The 20,880-nt window shown below is 37.8% G+C and overlaps 1 protein-coding gene across 2 annotated transcripts in view; it reads left to right on the forward strand.

Moving 5' to 3' along the window:
- The first annotated feature begins 473 nt into the window (after positions 1–473).
- RET (ret proto-oncogene) overlaps positions 474–20,880 on the forward strand; it is a 35,046-nt gene continuing 14,639 nt past the window's right edge. The window contains exons 1-12 of one of the 2 annotated variants that reach the window (XM_086467220.1): positions 474–711; positions 1,190–1,198; positions 2,505–2,663; positions 3,142–3,383; positions 5,098–5,299; positions 5,730–5,929; positions 10,192–10,450; positions 11,624–11,749; positions 12,631–12,741; positions 16,171–16,290; positions 17,867–18,123; positions 19,327–19,474. In XM_086467220.1, coding sequence (XP_086323346.1) covers positions 2,546–2,663; positions 3,142–3,383; positions 5,098–5,299; positions 5,730–5,929; positions 10,192–10,450; positions 11,624–11,749; positions 12,631–12,741; positions 16,171–16,290; positions 17,867–18,123; positions 19,327–19,474 — 1,783 coding nt within the window. In that variant the 5' untranslated portion in view covers positions 474–711; positions 1,190–1,198; positions 2,505–2,545. The remainder of the gene's footprint in view (positions 712–1,189; positions 1,199–2,504; positions 2,664–3,141; positions 3,384–5,097; positions 5,300–5,729; positions 5,930–10,191; positions 10,451–11,623; positions 11,750–12,630; positions 12,742–16,170; positions 16,291–17,866; positions 18,124–19,326; positions 19,475–20,880) is intronic. The other variant, XM_086467221.1, reaches the window with a different exon arrangement.

Consider the following 20,880-nt stretch of genomic DNA (forward strand, 5'->3'; position numbering starts at 1 on the left):
ATTTTCTCAACAGAGAGTGTGTTTAGGCTTTTAAAATGTGTGATTTCATCAAAGGGTTTTTCCTTCTTTGAATATCATCTGTGAGATAATGGAATTATAGCTGAGAGCTCCAGATACAAACTTAAGTAAAATCTGGCAAGCAGAACTTCATTATGCATTTTGCTTAAACTGGGCCATATTTCCAACAAAGCAGTTTTGCTTTCAAAAAGCAAATGATTTTGTAACTTGAACATAAACTATCGGCCAAATTCTGGTGGCGATGTCCCTGGCTCGAGTGCAGTAAGACTATATTTATTTACATCAGTTGAGGATCTGCCTGTTTCCACATCTTTTTTAATGCTTCTTTAATCATTAGAGAACGAAGCGTTTCATTCTTTGGAAATACATCTCTTGAGAAAATGCTAGTGCAAAAATCATTTAACTGGGAGCACTTCTCCTCTTGTGTGCCTTCCTTTGCAGCTGCCTTTGGTCTCTACTTCCCCAGGAAAGAGTACTCAGAGAATGTCTACATTGACCAGCCAGCAGGTACGCCTCTCCTGCGTATCCATGCCTTGAGGGATTCACACGGGGAAGTGGCCCACTTTCATCTGTGCCAGAATCTCATCATTTCTCGAGCAAGATCCCATGAAAATCATTGGTTTCAAATCAGAGAAAAAACAGGACTTCTGTACCTCAGCAAACACCTGGATAGAGAAGACTTTAATGTGCTGTGTAAGTATAAGAAGACTAGCTTTTGTTGTTGAAGTGTCTGTTGCTAAAGCAAAGTACATTCAGATCATGAGATTTATCCATCAGCATATGAGCATCAAATTTGGGAAAAACACACCTGCCCTTTTAAAATGAGGAACCAGACCCAACAAAACCCACAGCAAATGCAGGGGACCATATGCCAAAGCAAACACAGAGCTGGGACAGATCCAGTTGCTCACACCGTGGATCCCAATACCATGGGAATGTTGCATTACTTGAAATGTTTTTCTGCGTTTCACAGCTGTATAAGTCACAGCTTTACATTGAGATTTGTAGTTTGTTCATCTACTGATGCAAATTAAGCCAATTCCACTGTGTTAATGCTGGGCGCTTAGTGCCCAGACCAATGCAGTTAGATTAGTTCAAACTTTTATATAAACTCTCCTTGAACTCTGGCAACGTGGACTCACAAAGTACATTTGCATGTAACACCAAACAGCTCTTGGAAGTAATGGTTAAGTGTACCTCTCTCCCTCTCTTGAGATTTGGCTTTGTTAGATAAGCTTACTATTGAACTACTGGCATGAATTAATTCAGTTTTTTTCCCTTCTCGTATGCTTTAGCACTAAATTGGTTTTGGCGATTTTGATCTATGAGGAAATTAGGTATCATTAGATGGTGAAGGAGGAAATGGGTGAGGAGTTAATGGCATACTGCTGTGATCAGTTGCAGAAATTCTGCTGTTGGAGAGAGTCTGTAGTAACTATCTTGAGTTTGTAAGAGCCATATATCAACGCTACCCTTTGACTTAGGTGCCTTGATGTTGAAACGTTCAACTTCAGACACCTACTGCTTTATTTTTTTAAGTGCTGAGTGCTTGGTATCTCACCCATTTTCGCTGCATTTTTGGTACTCAAGTGTTCATGAATATCAGATAGCTATTTATAAGCAAACAAAGGAAGAACAGCTGTCCAGAACTTGAGAGCCTTGTTTTGTTCATATGGATCAAAGTGACCTAGAGCATCTTTTCAAGTGATTTAGATCTGTTACAGAGATACTATCATCTGTAGTCACACCAAGGTAATAAAAATAATTAAGGCTTGAGGGTGTATTAGTAGATGCCACAGACTGATTTTTAACTTCTGTGTTATCTTTTGACCAGCTCTTTATATTTCAAAATGATGAGGCAGTTTGTCCTCTAAACATGAACAATTTGGCCCATATACTCAACTAGTATAAACTATCAGAATGCTGTGACTTAAATTATAGTAGTTATGGGTCTGTCTTGAATATTTGTGGCAATTCCACATACTCTTTTTTTTTTTTTTCCCCTGCTGCCACCCCACTCTGTTCTAGTCCCTCCAAAAACCAGTCCTATCAAAAAGCTGATTACTAATAGTGACCTGTTTTATGTCACTGTCTTACAGACAGAATGCTGATATCGTTCTGTGAGGTTCTACAATGTAAAGTTGGTGCTAACACCTATAATTTTTTGGCTCACTGAAGCTTTTAAGATTTAAGGTCTTCCCACCAGCAGATGACTTACTGAAGAATTGTTTTATTACAGAATAGGACAATATAGTTGTTTGTGGAATAATGGGCTAGAGTACAAAATGAGTAAAAGAAATGTTACCTTTTGTAAAATATTTCTTATGGTGTTTCTTTTCTTTTTTCTGAAGCTGTAGGAAACTGGATGTCATTATCAAAGGTGATGCTTTATGTCTTCCTTTCATCCCACCCCTTCCAAGAGAAGGAATGTGACTCTGCTACGCGCACCACTGTTTTTGTCTCCTTGATCAATGCTACTGCACCAGCTTGCAGTTCCCTCACAGCAAGGCAGCTTTGCTTCACAGAAATGGATCTCTCCTTTCACATCAAGGAGAACAAACCACCTGGCACATTTCATCAGCTCCAGTTACCCTCAGTTCATCATCTGTGTCAGAATCTCAGTATTTCCTACAAACTGCTGACAGGTAAAACTGGAACTGAGCCATTCGTGTACCAGCAATAGATGTAAACAGCTGCACTGTCAAGATCTTTTTTGTAGTAGATCCTCTAGATAGATTCTATAAAGGAAATTCCGTTGCGAACGTGAACTGAGTCTGAAGATTCTGCCTTTGAGATACACAGAGGGGACGGGAAGGAGGACTAAGGAAAAGACTGGTTTTAGAAGTTTGCACCTGCTAAGAGCAGACTTGAAATATCCTGAGCTTTAAATTGTGCTATTTCTAGACTGTAGGGTCTTCCCATCTATTTATTCCATGTTTTCTGCCTACCCTAATATAAGCCTACAACTTCCTTTTGTTTCACTTCTGAGTCTGCCTTTTATCATGCAGTTATGGTGTCCAAATGGATTTACTGGATTGCAAAAGAGTTATTAAAGAAGAAAACTATCAGAGTCCTATAATGGGAAATGATTGTCCCTATTAATACTATGGCTATGTTTTTCAGCTGAAGGTATGCCCTTTCAATACAATGAGAACACCACCGGTGTGAGTGTGACACAGCGCCTAGATCGAGAAGAGAGAGAGAGATATGAGCTGATTGCCAAATGTACTGTGAGAGAAGGCTTCAGGGAAATGCAGGTTGAGGTGCCCTTCCTGGTGAATGTGTTAGATGAAGATGACTCTCCTCCCTTCCTTCCCAACGCCACTGATACTGCAGATGCTGTTATAGAGTTCAGCAGGAAGGAGGTAATGTTCTCCTTTATCTAGTCCCTGAAGTAGGAACGCAGCGCCGGGAGGCATGATTACTGGGAAACACTGTGCTCTGGGTGATGGATCTCAGCAACAAGTGCATCACCAGACCATATTCTACAGACCTGTGATTGTAAAATGCTGAGTTTGTATGATTCCTCTCCCCCAAGTTATATCTTATTCAGACCCCAAAGAAAGAAGAGTTTGGGTTAAGAATTAAACAACGTAAAGAAACGTGAGCAGTTTCTGAGGCTAGGATGGACCATTGCTGAGGCTGTGGTCAGGATCGCCGTATCTCCGCATACATAGCTCTGCTCTTTATTTGTTACAGGGTTGCTTCCCCTAGGTGACTAAAATTGAGCATTGTTAGACGAAGCGTATGTGTCTGTCCTCCCCATATATGCAAATCTATATAAGATATCAGAGCTACATTCAGAACACTTATTATGATGCTGTACCAGTAACAGAAAGTTGGAAGAAGAGGTTGCCTTCTGCAAACAAACATTGCACCTGCAAAAGTGTTAAAGTTTGCAGTGTCAGGCTGTTAAGGGAGAGCTCCAGGATCTTGCTTTAATGGTGCCCTCCCACTTTTCTGTTACTGCACCAAGGTGATCTTTCAAGAGGTCTGAACCTTGGGTGTCTGTGTATGACCCCCATACATGTACACCCTTTGCTTTCGTAGAGAAGCTTATAGAGGTGGGCTCTTTGGCTCTTCCACCAGGGCAACGACCCTTATAGTCAATGGTATAGAGAAGGCACCTCTTTTGGGGCCTAAATGATGCTTTTTTTGTGAGAGGACTTCTATTTCAGAACAACATCATTGGTTTTTTGTAGTCAAATTTCCCTTCAAGGTACATTTTGCTCAAATATGTGTCTGGAAAGCAAAAGAATGCTTTTGGGAGTTTGCTGCCACCTCCCGACTAGACCAAGAGTTGACAAGACACCTATGAACATCACATTTGCCTGGGCATAAAGTAAATCCTTTTTTCTCTTGGAATTTTTGAGATTTGGGAGTTTCATTTACTTCTGAGTGATAGAAAGTGAAGGTCTCATACAACTGTTTTATAAAGTCAAATATTCTCTTTGAAATTATGTGCCTGCAAAATGTTCAGAACATAGTGAATTTCACTGGAATTTTGCAGTGGAAAAAAAAAAAAGCATTATCTTTTGATAATTTCAGCCTTTTCTAGTAAATAAATGAACTTGAAACAACATAATTACTAATAACAGTCTTAAAGGTCTTGTGGTTTCAGTGTCCAGATAGAGAACAGCAATCTAGTAGACCAATCAGCAGACAGACAACCCAGGTCCCTTCTGTCATTTGGGTAATGAATTTGACCCGTCTGAATACATTTTATGTCTTTTAAGTGCGCATATTACCTCTTTTTTTACTGGTATTGTAGAATAACATTGATTTAAAAAATGAAAAAAATTGAGCTATGCATGTGCACTCATTTCCTACCTCAAAAGTTCAGCACTGTGTTTAGACATATTCAAATGATTTTATGACAAGTTCGTTTTCACTGACATCATCTTTTGAGCTTCTAATTCAAATCCAGATAGGTGTGAAATAGTGGTTGAATCTGAATGAAAGTGGGCTTGAGTGAAAGTTGTAAGGTTTTATTTGACCAATATCTGAACCTCACAAACACATATCAGTGGAAGAAAGCTTCAGATCATTCAGCAGAGTTATTTATTATTTTTTTTCTAGGGAACTGTTCTTGCAACGCTAACTGTGTACGATGCAGACACCACACCTATTTATCCCCTTGAAAGCAGCAGAAAGAAATACACAGGAACCATCATTACTGACGATCCCTGGATAAGTGAAACATTTCGGGTAGAGCACATCTTTGATGAAATCCACTTCAGCCCAAATGGCAGCCAAGTGCGGGGAACTCGACATGAGTACAGTAAGGCCCCTTTCTTCAAATAAAGGAAAAGTTGCTCATTAGTAATTGACCAATAAGATCTTGAACTTTTCCAGGCATTCTGTATATATTGAGCCAAGGAAAGCTGAGAAATTTCAAGTTAAGCAAACGCTGAATTTTAAATGTATACTGAAAAAATGGAGTTTGTGCATCTCTGGGATAGGGAGCGTACTGGATGATATTGTGTATACTGATAAGCAAGAGGTTCTGATTCTAGGGTTCTCGGCAAGACAGGCAGAAGGGAAGAGCACGTCTCCAAACATCTTTAATGGCACAGAACACAACTGCATAGGAGCATATTTTCATATTTAATTCATCTTCTGTTTCCTGTTAGGAATACCTTTGATATGTATAGTTTTGTTGGGATTGCATATAATGTGGGTTGGTAATAAACTAATCTTTTCCTTTGCAGAACTGGTACTGAATAAAAGTATTTCAGTCACAGAGCATCGTTCCTTCCAGTTGGATGTTTTGGTGAATGACACAGAATTTCATGGTCCAGAAAGATCGGTGATGCTTCATTTTAATGTCTCCATCCTCCCTGTCAGCATTCAGTTTCCAAACATGACTTACCAGTTCACAGTGAACAGAAATGCTGAACGCTTTGCACAAGTAAGAACTTTATTAATTTCACTCTCTGTTAGAGACACAGCTTATTAGATAGATCACTGGGGTGAGATGCATTAAGGCATTGGTTTTAGCTGTTTTAAGTAGAATCAGTGAAAAATGTGGTATCAGTATGATTGTTGCTGGATGCAGTGGATAGCAGGTAGACTGGACACTAGCTCTCCCATCACTGAATAACAGAGGAGGGGCCACACATGGAAGTTATTGATAGAGATAAATAATGTGTGTTATAGACAGGAGCACTTGCAACCATGAGTGGCTTAGGCATAAATAACTGGAAAAATACTAAAGGCAAAAAAAGAAATTTGTCCCAGCTATTGGAGTCCCAGCTCTACATATTCCAGTATATTAATGGCTTTTCTCTAGATAATGGCTAGTTAGTAATTAATGTGTTTCCTAATTTAACCCTCATTTTAGCTTCATCACCACCATGGCCGTTAATAATGCCTTCCAGAAACATTTTCTAACAGGTTGACATTAATCAGGTGAAAATTACAATGTAATTCCTATGGAACATGTACATTAATAAGGAACTAGTTTAATATAATTAATGTTATGAAAGTGAATATTAAAAACACCAGTGATGAGCCATTTTGGGAGAGCTTCTGGAAAGTGTACCTCATAATTAAATAAAGCTATAAAACTGCTACTGTATTTGTAGCAGAGAGGAGGACTGAGACTAAAATATGATCATCCTAATTGCAGAGAAAACCAATTCATTGGAAGACTTCTAAGAAGAATTCAGTTTCATTTATCTGTAAGCCCCTGGCCACTTGTAAAAAGAAAGGAGAGTTAGCTATATTGCACGTTCTTATATTTAATCTGATGAAATGCACTATGGCTTGATAGCTCTTCAGAGGACGGAACAGCCCTTAACATGATCAATAAAAATGCTACTGCTTCGTCAAGGGACATTTTACCCATAGTCTGTACTGAATATCCTAAATAAGAGAAAAGATACCAAGTGTGCTCACATAGTGGGCTCCCTACAAAAAGCTACTTCTTTATGGTATTTTGCGAGGCCTTGTGGCTGTAACTTTTAAGTATGCAGTCTATTAGAAACTTCAGAGCATATTCTGTGCTTTTTGTGCAGATCACAATGTATTTGATGTTAGGTTTAGTTTTTTTGTGATACCTCATTGTAAAAGCTTTATTCTCAGTGGTGTAAAAAACCCTTCCCTGGAGATAGGGTGAAACCTATGGGTTTCTCCCTAAAAGAAATAATAGCATAGGTCTATAAGATACTTGTAGTCTAGCTCTTAGCATCTAGAAATGGGCCCCAACTGTATGTATGTCACAACATGACTGTAATTGTAAAAAGTATGAAACTTAACTGTTAGGTATGTATGAATATAGATAAATTAATTGGATTTTTTTGTGTGTGCATGTGTGTGTATATATATGTGTACATATACACACAGATTTTGTATATAGGTGTATGCATACAATAATATTATGAGTGAATCAGCTCCAAATTAAATCTGGTTAAATCATGTTTATCTGTGCATGCCCTAGGTTGTTTGAACACATTTGTTTGAAGTCTGGGAGTATGTGGTTTTCTAGTTCCAGAATGCAAAACAGAAAAAAAACTTCTAAAGCTCCTGGTTTTGCATGTTGTCAGGACAGTCAAACATCTGAAAGGGAATTCTAGGGTTTCTGGAAACAACAGCGCTTCCCGCTAACTGCAGTTTTCACTGGGTGGCAGTAGTAGCAGGGAAAACAGTTCCTGGCAAGAACTCCTCGTAGGAAGAGATCTTTCTTTGTGCTGCCTGAACACAAATTCACAAAGAGAATTTGTTCTGATTCTTGACCATCAAAGTGCAGAACTCATCCTGGCTCTGGAGATGATGTTCTCAAGTCATTCACTTACTTCAGAGACTGCGTTTGAATTTACAGCGTGCTTGGCTTGGAGCACAAGTCAATGTAAGCAGCTTAGTCCCCAGCACTTCACATTATTAAAGTCATCTGCATAATTAGCTGTGATGTGCCAGAGCAGTGAGGAAAACTACTGGGCCAAATCAATATGAAGGCTGAACTGTCTCTTGCCCTGAGGAAAACACAAGAGCGTGAAGAAATGATTAACTGCTGGGCTGATGCCATTTGTCTATTTGAGCAGCTAAATGAATTGAATAATGGAAGCATGGCCTGATGGTACAGGCTTGCCCAGTGGCATTTAACTTATCAAAGGATTTAAAGCTCTATTGACATTCACTGAGACAAATGATGAATAACATCGACTGAGCTTTTTAGAGAGGTTATATGTCCAAATGTCCCTGGAATTCAGTGAAGAGGAACATTATTATCTAGACTTTATTAAACTCTGGTGATCAAAAGGTGGATTTTTCTGTTCCTATTTCTGATAATAGTATTTCTGTGTTAACTATTGAGAGTCTTGGAAAATGCACCTTTGTAGGTTCCTCCCCTGTATGTTGATGTTAATCCTGATTACCAGGCTATTTTTCACCCTCCTGAGAAAGAACTGTCTGCTTCTACCTCCTTCCCCTGGGGCTGTGCTTTGCTGCATCCGAGAGCTGTGCTGACTCCAGAGACTGTGGTGCAGAGCAAGGTGACAAGCTTGGGCTTTCCCTAGTGGAATCAGGCAAAAAGACAAAGCCTATGTAGAAATTTCTTAAGGGGGGCATTTTTAGCTTCTCCTCAAACTGTACAGAGAAAGTAAAACTGGCCCATGAACTACTGTAAGGACAATCTGCTCTTGAGGCATCCTGAGTTCATGGGGTCTTCTCCATCCCCTTTGCAGGAAATTTATGTTGATCAAAAAGGTGCCTGGAAAAAGCAGTTACAACAGAGTAGATAGAAAGGACAGTTTAATCTAGTCTATATAAAGGTTAATGCTATGGAATATCATTATGCTCTCCTATTGCTTCAAAGAAACACCATCTAAGCAGTTGCAAAATGCTGCCAGTTGTAATGCAGCGAAGATGATGTGGTTCTGGAAGTGACCTGTCTAGACCTTATGTCTAGACAGAGTTTGTGAACAGATGAAGTCTTTTCTTTACTCCTTTTTCTTCCTGCCAGTCACAGCATGCTGTGGAAAGGAGACAGTGTGGAAGAAAGGGCTTCTAATTGCTTTAATAGCCTTTGTATGTTATCCTGCCACCAAAAAACACAACAAAAATGGTGCCAAATGACCAGTCAGTGAATGGGAGTAAGTTAGATGAAGTGGGACTATTCTATGGCAAAGTATGCTTCTAGGATGCAAAAGCTTCCTCTCTGGCTTTAAGTAGTCCAGGTTCGTAGGAAGAGGTCTTAATATAAAAAAACTTTTTTTTTTTTTTTTCATTCTTTAATAAGAATGCTAAAACCAAGATGTACAGATATGCTTTTACCAGCAGTGCTGTTACTTGAAAACACATCTTAACTGCAGCATTTGAAAAGAATCCGTCACCAAGTTCCCTTCAATAACACCCCACCGTTCATATTGTGGTTTTCTCTTGCAAGGCAAGCCAGTGCCTCTGGGCCTGATCTGAATCCCACTCTTGTAAATGGAAAATCCAAAGTGATCTTTGGATCAGTTCCTGTAGGAGACGGGGCTTTACATTCCTTTGCTTCTTAGATAAATTGTTTCAGACTGAAGAGTGCTCTAGCTTAGATATTCTGGCAGGCAGAAGCTCCAATATGGCAAACCAATGTATTTTCATTTTTAGATGAAAATGTTTTAAAAATTGCTAATGGGAAACAATGAGTTTCTTATTCCTTTTAAGGCTTTCAGAGAATTCTGGTGGCTAGAAACCTTTTGACTGTAATATTATGAAAATTATGTATTAGCAATTTCTGTCTTATTTGAAAAGAGTCTCAGCTTTGTTCACACTGAGCTTTTTACTTGCTCAAGCAAGACCAAAGTTTTTTTCACCAATCAGCCTGGAACAAAGCAGGCACCGAACTCAGACTTTCCCAAACCACAGGGTCTTGTTCTCACTGAATGCTGCTGACCATCAGCAGTAGGCACCAAATATCACTGAGTCAAGGCTTTTTGTATTTCCACTGTTAGCCTGAAGACAATGGTAATGCTTCACCTCTCGTTTATACTGAGAATAAATCACATTTGAAGCATTCATGTACTGCATTTGTAGTAAAAAATAAAATCTGTTAACCCAAGATAAATGCCAAACTCTGCAAGGTGTAATATGCTCAATTTTCTTTCAGATATTTTTGGGAAGCACAGAATATGTTTGATGTATAGTTTTGTTTCTGTTGTCTTTGATTTCTTTGTTGGTGTTTGAGCCTAGATAGGAAGAATCTGCATTGAAAACTGTATGAAATTCCGTGGTGTGAACATCACCTACAAGTTATTGTCCCCCAATGTAAGCTGCTATCCTGTCAGCATACTTCAGGGGCGAGAAGACAAATATGGAAGCCTTTATGTGAATGATTCCTCTGTGCTGCACAGACCCGAATGCAAGGAAATACAATACACTATTCAAGCTACAGACAAGCAGAGCAGGAAACATACCAAAACCCTCCTCACTGTTTTATTGGAGGGAACTCGTAAGTACCCAAGTCAGTTAGAACTATTATATACTTATTTTCATGTGTTACTGCTATTAGGTGATGCATTAGTAGGACAATCTATAAACTGATAGCTTTAACAATGAAAATGAGTCTGAGTTACAAGATACACATCGCAAAGTTTGCATTTTGAGTTCTGATTCAGGCCTGCCTGTAGGAGATTTTTGTTTGAAGAACTAATGCACAGAAAGGTTGCGTATCATATGCAATTCCTAATGTTCATAATGACGTTTGATTTAGAAGAATCTTTTTTTGTATGTCTGTGTGACCATTATTTTGTATTTCACATATTCCTGTGGAATAAAAAAGAAAGTGTGTGTGTATGTATATATATACACACACACACAAAACCACAAATCTCTGACCTAAGTATATTTATTCTGTCATCTTTCTCCCCACTTCTCTCTCCAATTTTTCCTTTTCTTAAAAAAAAAAAAATTCTTAATATTCATGTAGCAATTGCACTGACTTCATTTTACTGAAAAGTTCATAAAGGCAGAATGTTAGAAATATTCTATAAGAATCACAGCAGAGGAGGATTACATGGGAAACAGAATAATTTCTTACCAAACCATATCACACTTTATAAAAAACCTTACAATTCTATGTGATAATTGCCTCTGTTCCCTTCTATCATTATCAGAACTATGCCAAGAGCAAATGGGTTGAGGAAGAAGAAACAAAAGCCTGTAGTGGACTTCTGTTTTTGCAAGAGCCTTGTGCTGTCTGAAATCACACATTTTTAGCTGGTGCTCTTTGGGCTACTACTGCATTAGCCCAAGTATTTTCCTGTAATCAAAAGTTTTGTATGAAGCTGGAAGTACTAATGGTGTCCATTTTTCTGTTATCAGTATGTTAGCCCATTTCTACAGTTCTGGGCATTGATGGTGTGCTATCAAGCAAAGATAACCATGACATCATGATCTTGCTGTTTCTCTTCTGTGACATAAAAGATAAATACTTGGACTTTTCTTTAATTGTTGTCTAAGTTTACTGATAGTTGGGTCAGTCAGTGTTCAGTCTTTCACTCAGTTCTTCATTCTTCATCTTACTTTCCTTCCTAAGAATGAAGTTTTCCTTCTAATTTGAGCTGCCTTGCTTATGTATTCATATCCTTCATCCTGAACTGACAGCAAACACTTTTCCCAACAGTTTTAAAAAAAGAAGAGGACTGCCCTGACTCTTGTGCTGTGAGTAAGCACCGTGCTGAATGTGAAGAGTGTGGTGGCCTGGGGGTGCTAACAGGAAGATGCCAGTGGAGACAGGGGAGTGGAAAAGGTACATTTCTGTTGTGTGAAATCAAGCTCCTGTGATAATTGTGGTAATTGTGCATTTGACTTCCATATATATCAACTGATTTATTCTGACTGGACAACATGGTATAGTACACTACACAGAAGCTGGGGCTAAAAAGTTTAATCGTAATACCCAAATGAAGCATGCACTAGGAAAGAAAATTAGGTTAAGTTGGAATGGTCATTTTTGATCTTGTCCCTGCTGATGTTGAACACTATATGTAAAGCATCAGGTAGTGAACTGGTTTGCAGCAGTGTAACTGGAATGGTTGACTTGTGGCTTGCAAGATGATCTCTGCGATCACAAGTTGAGCTTGGAACATACCAAAAAGCCTCTGAGCAGGTATGCCCCAGCAGACAGTTCGTGAGCACAGATGCAGTGTCTGTTTTCTGTGGTCTGTAGCACAGATCTGATGGGTGACAGTACTCTTGACTCTTCCAGAACAATGCTTCTGTGCTGATGCTTTATCCCTTCAAACTGCATGATTATTACAAATTCTCTTCAACTACTTGTAACCTTCATAATCAAGTATGTGTGAAATTGTGTAGAGACATCTTTGTCGTGAAAGCCACTCTTCAGTTTCAAAATGGTCAGCTAGCTCTTTTTCAAGTAATACTGTAACTGTAAGTGACATGCTGACATGCCCGAAGGGCTGTCAAAAGTAGAAAATATAGTGAAAAATATATTTCTTCCAGTTACTTGTAGCTGTTGTCTTGCCTGTTACTTTAGCAGATGATATTTATATTCACAGATGTTTATTTTAAAAGAAGTAACCTGTGTGTCCATGTGCACTGAGAAGATGCAGTAAGATTTCCTGCAAAGCCTCGTGGTGTTTGTGCAGCTGTCTGTTTCTGTGTTAACAGGGATCACCACAAACTATTCTACATGCACCCCGAGTATCAAGACTTGTCCAGATGGCACCTGTGATGTGATTGAGAGCAAAGATCAGGCTGTGTGCCCCCAAGACTGCACAAGTACGGAAATGTTTTAGGACGGGCTTTTCTGTGTCACCGCTGATCACTGTTCAAGTTCCACTTTCTTGATCCAAGATACCTTTACAAGCTCAACATATTTAGCATCTCTATATTGTCATACCTGCATTTGAATCATACAAGAGAGTTAAGGCTATAGGGACTAACCTTGGTCTTTTTTAAGCCAGTCAGCCAACACGTATTGGCTGACAGTGAGGGAAAGATAAGATTTGCTCAATAATTCTCATTCTGTTCCCCCTGTTAATTTGCAGGTAGTGTTTTTCAGTGAAGGTATTTGATGAAACAGATACAGGTTTTAGGCAAGTTAATGCCCTATTTCTAAACTTTAGCACAATATGATAGAAACCATGCCTATTTGAACTCAAATTTCAGTAAGAAGAAACAAATTTCAATTGAAAATAAACATACTTACAGAGGATCATTTGGGAAAATGCACCTGGCCTTATTTGACAGATGACCATCAAAATGATCTAATGCCTTATCTATTTGAAGATACAGGCAGAGATTCATATGAACAGCATTTATGAAGGAAGAATTGAGACGCATTTATGTTTTTTCTTGACCACATCTTTCTACATTCCACTCACATACCTGCTCATACCTGCAAATTCACAAATCACCCTGAAGACACAGAAGTTAGAAAAACAGTGTGTTGCACTTCACAGAATCACAAAATCACAGCATGAGCAATTTGAGTCTTCTAGGAGATGATAATTTTTAATTGATCTTTTTTATCTATTAGTATCTAATTCAGGAATAAAGACATAGATGTTTCTTGAATAACTCTCCTGGCTCTGACATCATATACTCCAAGTTTACATTTTAAAATGGAGTCTTAGAGGAATTTTCTAGTGTTTTCTTACGGGCTAGGACTTATGTTCTTCTATAAAATGAATGAATAAAGAGGCACCTTTGTATTTCTTGCATGCAAGAATGGTATTGCGTATTGTAAGTGACTTTTATCACAGAGATAATTATTTCATTGAAGTGCATAAAAACAATACTTAAAGTGGCAGAAATGCTGAAGTAAATGCAAGTAACTTCCCTCATCATCTGAAAAGAATTCTTTATTGGTAATAACCGCAATCAGTTGCCATTCTAGAAGGGGAAGTATTTGTGCCAGAGGCTGCAATGTTAAAACATGTAATATGCAATATATGCAGCATCAGATGTTTTACTCAGCAGAAGCCTGAAAGAAATACTATCTTATTAGATAATTCAAGCAGGCAAGTAAGACAAGCTTTCAAGATGTTATGTATGCCTTTTAATGCCTGAGTTGGATAATTTTATACATAATTTGACACAATTCAGAACCTGAGCTAGTGCCCAACAGCAGAATATTTACAGACAAAGAAGTGAGGGGTTTTTTGGGGAGCTCAGAGCTGCAGGAGGACCATTATATCAGCTTTTACTGTCAGGGGACATTTCTTTGGGAAGCGCAAACAATAAATAGAAAGCACCAGATGTGTTAAGAACAAGGATATTCTTTAAGTACAGACAGTTGCTAAAATATTTATTTTTGTAATTCAACTATCATTATGATGGCTATGTACTCAAGTCCCAAAATCGCTTTCTCATGCTAACACTACGAATATTGCATTCAAGGGCACTCAGCTGAAGCTACTGGTGCTGTGGCTGTGCCTATCATATAGAGGTAACCTAGTTGCACGCTAAGCAAGAGACTTTCCTGTAGTAACTGCTTCAGGGCTGTTTGCAGTGCGTGAATCTGGCTAACCATTTGTGAATGACTGATCTTTGTAGGTTCCTCTGAGCTCTGGCTTTCTGACAATGAAAAAAAAAATAAAATATAGTGCTTAGGCTTCTATCTTACTTTTTATGTTTTTGTAGTCACAGCAGTAGTCAGATGTCATCTTTGGTTTTTGTCCAACAACCAGTGTTTTAGTTTCTCAGTTTCTGGAGTTTCTATGCGGTGTGGGATAGGACCACAGTTTTTCCTTTTTCTGAATGACCTCGAAGCAGGGAAAGCTTTTTCCCACAACAGGGCAATGGAAACAGCTGATGATTTAAAACAGCAGCATGTGAAACCACACAATTCAAAACAATATTGATAACTCTTGGAATGTCCCTGCCAGCATTGCATTGGTGAAAAATACATTTTTGGGTCTCTGGTATGCATATAGGAAGGTCCATGTTTACAATGTACACCTGCAGTGACAATGTACTCCTTCCTTCCCAGCTGTGTAAAAAACCCTCTGTCTTCAAATTCCTCACTCAAAAACAGTTTAGATAGGACCTGCTCATCCCCTGCTTCCCCCTTCTTCCAGGTCCTCAAACATAGGCAGATACAGATATATATGTATGATTTTTCTAAGGCTAATGGAAACTTTATTTCATCACCTCTTCACAATAGAGAAAGTTGGCTGGTGGGGGGATAATCAAGGATTTTTCGGAACACTGACGCTTCTTCAAACAAGCGTCAGCTCTGAGAGCAGTGACTCAGCACAGTCTCTTCCAAAATTAACCACTGAGCTGCATACAATTTAGTAAGTATGGCCTCTCTAGAAAGATGGTCAAAATCTATTTTGCTTAAATACTCAAGTCCCTGTTTTACTTCTAAAAAAGGCTGTTTGCCTTTTTGTTGCCAAAAAATATTCTCTTCCTCAATCCGTGTTACACATCCCAAGAAATGTAAAAGAAACAGTCATGTGCTCTACTATCTGCTTAGATGGGATGGAGGAAAATCAGTTTAAATAAAAAGAAGACTACATTGAAAAAAAATTGTTCATCTTTTGAATCCCTTTATAGTTTAGGCAATTTTTCTGAAAGGCTGACAAACTTGCAGAACTTGATTGGTTTCTGTCTGTACAATGCTTTTTGTGATTAAAGGCAGTTTATAGATGAAAAATGTCACAACTAATGGTCATTTTTATGATATATGCAGAAAACAAGTTATTTACTTGGAAATACAGTTGCAATTACTCTGCGTGAAGAATGCCTCTTTGAAATCAAGAGTAGTTCTGTATGAGTTTCTGCACTTTTTTTCCTAATATTAAACAATGGGTTTTCAAATAATTAAAGATTCATTTTTTATCACTTACACTTGGCACTTACTCTTAGCGCTTTCACTAGACTATCCTGTGGCATTTTACAGGCGCGATTAAGTATCACTATCTCCATTTGACAATGGAACAAATGATACCTAGAACAGTATGCTGACTTTTCCAAGGTAAGAGGAAATTGGCATCAGAACCAGGAATGGAACTCAGGAATGTAGACCACTGGTCCGTACCACTGGACTGTACATCAACTCATGAGTAAAAAGATACCTAAGACAATGGTGGAGAGAGACTAAAATAAGTAGATTAGAGAAGATATTTTAGGGAGAATTTTAAAATGTAAGATGACCTCATTGATATGTGAGAATCTTAGCTTGTGTCTGTATTTGATCAGGTGGAAACATTATTGGTGGTCACGGCAAAGGCATTGGAAATCTTGGAATTAAGTCAGGACACGGGATTTGTTACTGCTTCCCAAGACAGAACTGTTATTGTGAGAAAGATGATATAAAGGGTAAGTCTAAACATTATCTGCTGTTGTCATATATCTTTTCCTCCCTTTGTATCTACCATCTGTATATATACAGTGATCTAAAATTGTGGGTATGTTAATAAGCATATCTTTGATCAGAGACTGCTAATATAAAATTAATTAAGAACTGGCACCTTGACTTCTACTATGGAGCCCGAAAATTTCCAGAGGGCATTATTTCTAGCCTTGGCTAAAGATTCTTTTTTATCCATTACTACATGACAAACAGGTTGATTGTCCATTGATTTCCAGCAGCATCTGCATTTCAGTGAGATTCACCTGATATTTGCAAAGATGGCTAGGAGAATTAGAATAATGACTTCTATTACTTTCAAGTAATTCCAGCTTCCTAATAATTTCTGAAAATCTCAGCTTCCAAATGTCAGATAGCCAGCGCCCATTGTGTTAGGAGGAGGAGTGGATTATTTTTTTCATTGACCTTTGTTTAAACAGAAAGGTTTTATGCAATTGTTTGAAACAGATTGATAGGTATTAAATAATGGTTTTTAATAGTTTTTATTATTGCCAATAATAAACATAACATGAAATATCTTGCATCTCTAAAACCAAATTATTTAGAATATATCTCAATTTGCTCTTTTGAGTAAATTTTCTATGAGCATAAGAAAAAGAGGAAGCATAAAGCTTCTTGCTTTATCTTTTTTTCTTTTTCTTTCTTTCTTTCCCTCCCCCCACCATTCTAGAAAGGTATTGTGCTATTTCCACTTATTTCTGAGGTACAGCTTGCAGATGTAGTTAAGTTAACTATGTATCTGAAGTCAAGATTATCTGATGAACAATAGTGAAAAGGACAGTATTTTGGATCTCTCAGTTTCTTTGGGAAGTGACCCCCTAGGGATGCTGTATAGGGGCACTTAGACTTAAAGTAACTTAGTTTCCAAAGACAGACACTAAAAGTGCTTCTGCAAAAGAGGAAATAGTCAATGGGGAGGAAAAAAAATGCATATTGCTTTAGGAGCTGTTGCAGCATTAGGCAATGTTTTCAGAAATAATTATTTTGATAATACAAAGCAGAAATATTCCAAGTCTCCTTGTAATCTAAAAAGATGACGAGAAATAGTCTCTAACTTCTAAAGACTGACATAATGAATTAAATTCATATATGAAAAAGATTTTATTTGATGGGTTGAATTGCTCTAACATACACTGTTGTCCGTAAGCAAAATTCAGTTATAGGTCTCCAGAGAGGTAAGTGCTATCAGAAGATCAATATATGGTAGGCTGGGTCTTAAAGAATTGAGTGTCAGAAGTAGTCTACATCTATAAAGATAAGGAACATGGAGTTAAGCTAGCTATCCTTACATTTACACAGGCAATTAAGCAAACAATTGCCTGCTGGTGTCCAAAATAAAAAAAGAATTGGTAGGTGCAGTGGGTGTTTTTGAAAATTCTCAAATTTCATTGAGAATTAGCTATTAAGTTTTCCTCTAGGTTTCTAAATTTTTTTGAGTTCTGTTTCTGTGTGCGTTATATGCACTGCCAAATCTTAAGCAGGAGACAACAAGCAAAGTTCTAAGAAGCTCTTCTTGGTCCACAGAGCAACTATGTGATGACGTGTGCAAGACTGTGATAGCAGGGGCAGTGCTGCTGTCCTTCATCATCTCTGTGCTGCTTTCTTCTTATTTCATCCATCGTTACCACAAGAATTCTCCGAAGCCACCTATAGCTTCTGCAGAAATGACATTCCGGCGCCCAGCCCAGTCCTACCCCATCAGTTATTCTTCCACTAATGTCCGCCGGCCTTCTTTAGATTCCATGGAGAACCAGGTCTCTGTAGACACCTTTAAAATACCAGTAAGTATGATGTCATTTTGCATGCTCTTTTTCCAATGTTTGTCTTGTTCCTAAAGAATGTTGTTTATGCGTGAAGAAAATGTTACAGAAATGTAATCTATTCATAGAAATACCTAACTCAAATAACTAAATTGGAAATCACATGTACAGGGAGGCAAGTGAAGACGCTTAATGACTAATTGGATAAACCACATAATCTACTCTGTAAGGCCAGTATATTCTCCACTTTCATTATATTTTAATATACTGTTAACATTTTAGGTCTAATTTCAGCTGATCTATTTTTCTAAGTGTAATGCTGCATTTGACAGTAGTGTGGTTTTACTTTAATATTGTAATTAAATACTAATAATCAGCAGGTCTGTAGTCTCTGCAATGAGCCATAGTACTACAACAAGGGTAAGTTTAAAACAAAACAAAAAATCCTGCTGAGATCTGTTCCTGAGTTCTGATATACAGACTGTAGGTGTCAGTTGGAATGGGATTTTTACCCACATTTTAAGGACTTTTGCCTAGTCATACTATCATACCTTTAATCGAGTTTCTTCTGGGTTGAATCACTACCCAGGATGCCTGCCAGCTGGTGTGGGTTCATGGACCAACACAGTAGAGAAACACTGCCATTATATATGACATACGTGGCAACATCAAATCTATGTGAATGTTAAATATTGAGGTCTTCACAGACCGTGTGCTCTGTTTTAAATTCTTGTCTGGTTTGTACATCTGTCATCATTTTGCAACCTTAAGGCTTAATAACACTAATTTCATAAGAGAAGGATTGTTGTCTCTGAATTCTTAAGGGAAAGCTTTATTCCATGTGTAAAACTGCTTTACTTCTCTGTGAATTTCAAGGTAACATATTTACAGTTATTCTGAAAGCAAGCATTTATCCTATCACTTCATTTTTTACTTGGACCCTACTTCCCAGACCTGTAATATAATCCATTATCCATAGACTACATGTACAGACTGTTTTGAAGATGTTTTCAAGCTAATGGGAAGAAAAGACTTGCAAAATACCTAGAGATTCAGAAGCTTTTATAGGAATTCACTGATACTGATAAAAAGAGCAACCAACCATTGTACAGTAAAGTGTACCTATTCCTGAAGACTAGTCTCCTATCGAATATTAATGTTTCAGGTGTAGTTAGCCACTCCTCTTCTTGCTTCATCTTATAGGATTCCTTTTCTCTCCTGCAGGAAGATCCAAAGTGGGAATTCCCTCGGAAGAACCTAGTTCTGGGCAAGACTCTTGGAGAAGGAGAATTTGGAAAGGTCGTCAAGGCAACAGCATTCAGACTCAAGGGAAGGGCTGGCTATACCACTGTAGCAGTGAAAATGTTAAAAGGTACATTCCCATCTGGGTCTGAAATGATTTGATAGCTATTTGTTGTAATATCTGAATGGATTTTAAGAGGGGCTAGCACGAAAGTAAAAGGTCAGCTGAAAAGAAACAGTGTCACGGCCTCTATTTCTTCCAGCATTACATTATATTCTGACAGATTTCTGACTTTAGGAGCTAGCATCACATTGATCAAATTAAGTATTTTCCACAAGTAATTCTGATTCATGATGTGCAAGGAACCTGTCCTAACATAGCAAATGTATTTAATTTTGTTTGGCATTGTTGGAAGTATTGCAAGGGTTTGTTAAAGCTTTCTGATTTTTTTTTCCCTCTACCCAGTTTTCTTTGACAGAGCTTTTTAAATAAATCATGTTATAATCATGTCAACAGGCAAAACAGACCTATTAAGTTACTTTTTTGATTGAGAATTCCATCAACTTTTATACTTTCTGATCTGTTTTTCAATTACTAGGAGCTCTGCCAGACTAGCTTGAGTAGTCCAGTGCTGTCTCCTGGTTTCTACAGTTTTCTGTAAGACTTTAAAGCTAGGGAAAACAAAGTATGCCTAGATAACGATAAGATGATAACATGAGACCTTGAGCTCAACTATTCACTGCTGCTTATAAGTCAAAACATGTCATTATAGGAAAATGTTATACTACTTATTACAATTTCTATTATATGCAAGCTTTTTTTTAAAAAAACCCTACATCTGCTGCTGCTTGAGAGCAAAGATCCTGCATATCCCATTATTTTACCAAAGAAATAAATGCCTTACGAAGTGCATGCCTACATTGCAAGAGGTTTGGTGGAGAACAAGTCATACGGAGGAAGTCTAGGAACTAAGATTTTTCAGAAGCTAAGACTAGTTAATCATTACTTGTAATACTCAAGTAATGACCTGTGTATCACTATCAATAGAATAGTCTTAGTCATTACTTTATTTCATATTTATTTGTGCACTTAGTTTCACTGCTTTTTCTAACACATTTGCATCAACATGTGACTGAGTTAAGATTCCAAGGCATAGTGGTAAAAATGTTGCTTTTTCTTGTAGATTATTTAACATTCAGCTTTTCCTAGCTATTATGAAGGAAAGAATTGACAGAATTGATAATGCAAAGGAGTAACTCTTTATTTTAAGCACCTTCTTTTAATAAACTGATTTGACATTTACAGTAATACTTCAGGCTTTAAGGAATCCCTTTGTAATGTAAATTACATTGCAGCTAGTCACCTGAAATTCCATTTTCCAACTTGACTGTGGAGAACATTTGTCATTCTGCAAATATTTATCTGTTGTTATTGGTTTAACTTTACTGTTAACACGTGACTACTCAAGTATAAGAAACATTGCATTCACACTGGTCTTTATAATGCTGTCAGGAAATATAAAGAACAGTTGTTTT

The sequence above is a fragment of the Leptosomus discolor genome, chromosome 6 (assembly GCF_034619465.1).
Source record: "Leptosomus discolor isolate bLepDis1 chromosome 6, bLepDis1.hap2, whole genome shotgun sequence".
Taxonomy (NCBI): Eukaryota; Metazoa; Chordata; class Aves; order Leptosomiformes; family Leptosomidae; genus Leptosomus; species Leptosomus discolor.